We start from the raw sequence: 2484 nt of genomic DNA on the forward strand, positions 1-2484 counted from the left end.
CTGGCTTGTATCAGAAACAGTGTGGCCAGCAGGAGCAGGGCAGTGACCATGCCCCTGTCCTGGGCACTGGTGAGGCCGCCCCTCGAATGCTGGGTTCAGCATTGGGCCCCTTACTCCCAGAAGGACATGGAGGGGCTGGAGCGTGTCCAGAGAAGGCACCGCATGCATTCGTTTTTGTCTTCCTGGCTTCTGTTTCTCAACGCTATGATTACAAAGCCTAAACGCCGCTTCGTGGACAACACACAAGTTGGTGCCTGAAGAAATTACCAGTCACCTTGCTGGAAACTGTTTAAGCGCAACCTTTAGCTCTATGCTGTGTTATTTATTCTACAGCTACAGTAATCCTAAGGCAGAGCTGGCCAATGATTAACCTCCTCCAAGCTTATCGGCCTCATTAGATCGGCATCAGCCTCAAAGCGATCGCTCTGATAACAAGAAGCAAAACCTGGCTGTTGCAGGGCTATTTCCCGGTAGCCACCCACGAGCCTTTGCTTTGCAGGGCACACGTGTGGCCAAACCAAATACTAACCAGATCGCGGTTCCTCTTGTCACCAGGCAAACCTACAACACACGACAGAGACAGGGTATTTAGTGCCCTGCACTCCACAATGAGACGTTACACCCATTCCTCCGGGAATTAACATCAATCCCGCCCTGTCGAATTCCCTCTTCCCATCCCACCCCATGCTGCAAACAAGTGTCGGGCACCCCATCTCTCTGGAGCAGCCTGGGACACAGCTTACCCCGGGCTGGCACGGGCGGCATTCGAGGTCTTTCGCTCTCAGCTTGGACTGGGACAGACAAACGTTCAGGGAAGTTCACATCTGCAATGACACGGGACAGTCAGGTCTCCCGTTCTCCCTTCTCCGATTTCATGCTACAAGTAACTAACCCTGGGTCCCTGGAAGGACCCAAACCAACAGCTGCCCGTTGCAGCGACCCTGCCATGAGGCTGCAATACGACATCGTGTTGATTTTCCCCTTTTCAGGGTTCGACAGACCAAAGTTTCTCCTTTCCATCACATGAGTTGCATCTGCAAGCAGATTCGGTGGAGCACAAGATGGCAAAATCACTTTTCACCACAGTACCACGGAGGTTGGGTGCAAAAATACTGAGAACAAAGCTCCTAATGCCATGAGCACGCAGCTGGAGCTTAAAAGCTTCTGCTGCTGGAAAGCATGACATTCTCCCGACAGCTCTGCGTAGTCACCTCTACAAGCCATGCTCCAGGACAATAAAAACCAGGACTTCACCGACTAGGATCCACACCAAGAGGGATCCCAGCTGCCACCACCCCCCTCCCCGCCCCGTGCTGCTGTTTGCCCAGAAAACAACCATGCCCTTAATACTTACTTTTATTATGCTTTTCTCTGTGTAAGTCCAGCTCGACAGGCCTCAGGTCTACCACCTGTGGTGGCACCGGGCGGCACTCACACTCCTCAATCAGCATGTCCGCAAGGTCGCCCTGCTTGGTGTCCCGCAGGATCGAGAGGAATATAGGAAAAGCCTGTTTCCCTCGAGTCTCCAGGTCGATGACCAGCTGCCGGGCTTGCTCTCCTCGGCTGCCGGTGTTCTGCAGAGGAGGAAAGCCCAGAACAACGCGCGTTCGCTCCGAGCCAAGGTGCTCTGCCCAGCCAGCCCTTCCGACCAGCACCCAGAGAGGGGAAATGTGGGGATCTGCAACAAGCACCTCTACATGGGGCAAATGAAACTGAGACCCAGCGGCCACAGTCACAGACAGCCCCAGCAGCCACCCGAACCCCCTCCAACCACAAAGCCCTGCTGCCTCCGCTGAGACAGGCAGCTGCAGCCCATTTGGGCTTGGGGGGAGCACCCCCAGTCCGTCCCCAGGGGACAAACAGGCATTCCCCAGCCTGTCACCAGTGCACGGGACAAGGTAAGGCACTCCCAGGCCTGTCACCAGTAACAAGAGAGGAGAAACGGGGGCCCCTTAAGCCTGGCACCAGGTTGGGATGGGGACCCAAGGAAACCCCCTGGGGCGGGGGACAAGAAGGGACAAGGAGATGGGTGGGGGTCCTACACCTCTTACCCACAGAGTTTGGGGTGGGAAGGGATGAGGGCCGGCCACTCTCCAGGCCTGTCACCAGAATGAGGGGACAAAGGGACCTCCCTCAGGCCTGTCACTAGGGCTGAGGGAACACGGTGGTAAGGGGACATGGGGGCCTGCCTCGGGCCTGTCACTGGGGCTGAGGCGACAAGGGGCTGTCACAGGGGCAAGGGGACACAGGGGTAAGGGGACACAGGGTCGTCCCTCAGGCTTGTCACCAGAATGAAGGGACACAGGGGCCAAGCCTGTGACCAGGACTGAGGGGACTCAGGGTCCTCCCTCAGGCCTATCATGGGGCAAGGGGACACGGGGGCCAGGCCTGTCACCGGGGCTGAGGGGACACGGGAGTGGGGGGACACGGGGGCCTGCCTCAGGCCTGCCATCGGCGCGGAGGGGACACGGGCCCTCCCGGGGG

At 57.8% G+C, this 2484-nt stretch overlaps 1 protein-coding gene across 1 annotated transcript in view; it reads right to left on the minus strand.

Annotated features, from left to right (window-relative positions):
• Positions 1-1745, minus strand: part of CASP9 (caspase 9) — a 10487-nt gene extending 8742 nt beyond the window's left edge. The window contains exons 1-3 of the mRNA XM_035901914.1: positions 1355-1745; positions 744-824; positions 530-561 (exon numbers count right to left, since the gene is read on the minus strand). Coding sequence (XP_035757807.1) covers positions 530-561; positions 744-824; positions 1355-1451 — 210 coding nt within the window. The 5' untranslated portion in view covers positions 1452-1745. The remainder of the gene's footprint in view (positions 1-529; positions 562-743; positions 825-1354) is intronic.
• Positions 1746-2484: the final 739 nt, after the last annotated feature.

This window comes from Egretta garzetta, unplaced genomic scaffold (assembly GCF_000687185.1).
Source record: "Egretta garzetta isolate BGI_Z169 unplaced genomic scaffold, ASM68718v1 scaffold69, whole genome shotgun sequence".
NCBI classification, from domain to species: domain Eukaryota; kingdom Metazoa; phylum Chordata; class Aves; order Pelecaniformes; family Ardeidae; genus Egretta; species Egretta garzetta.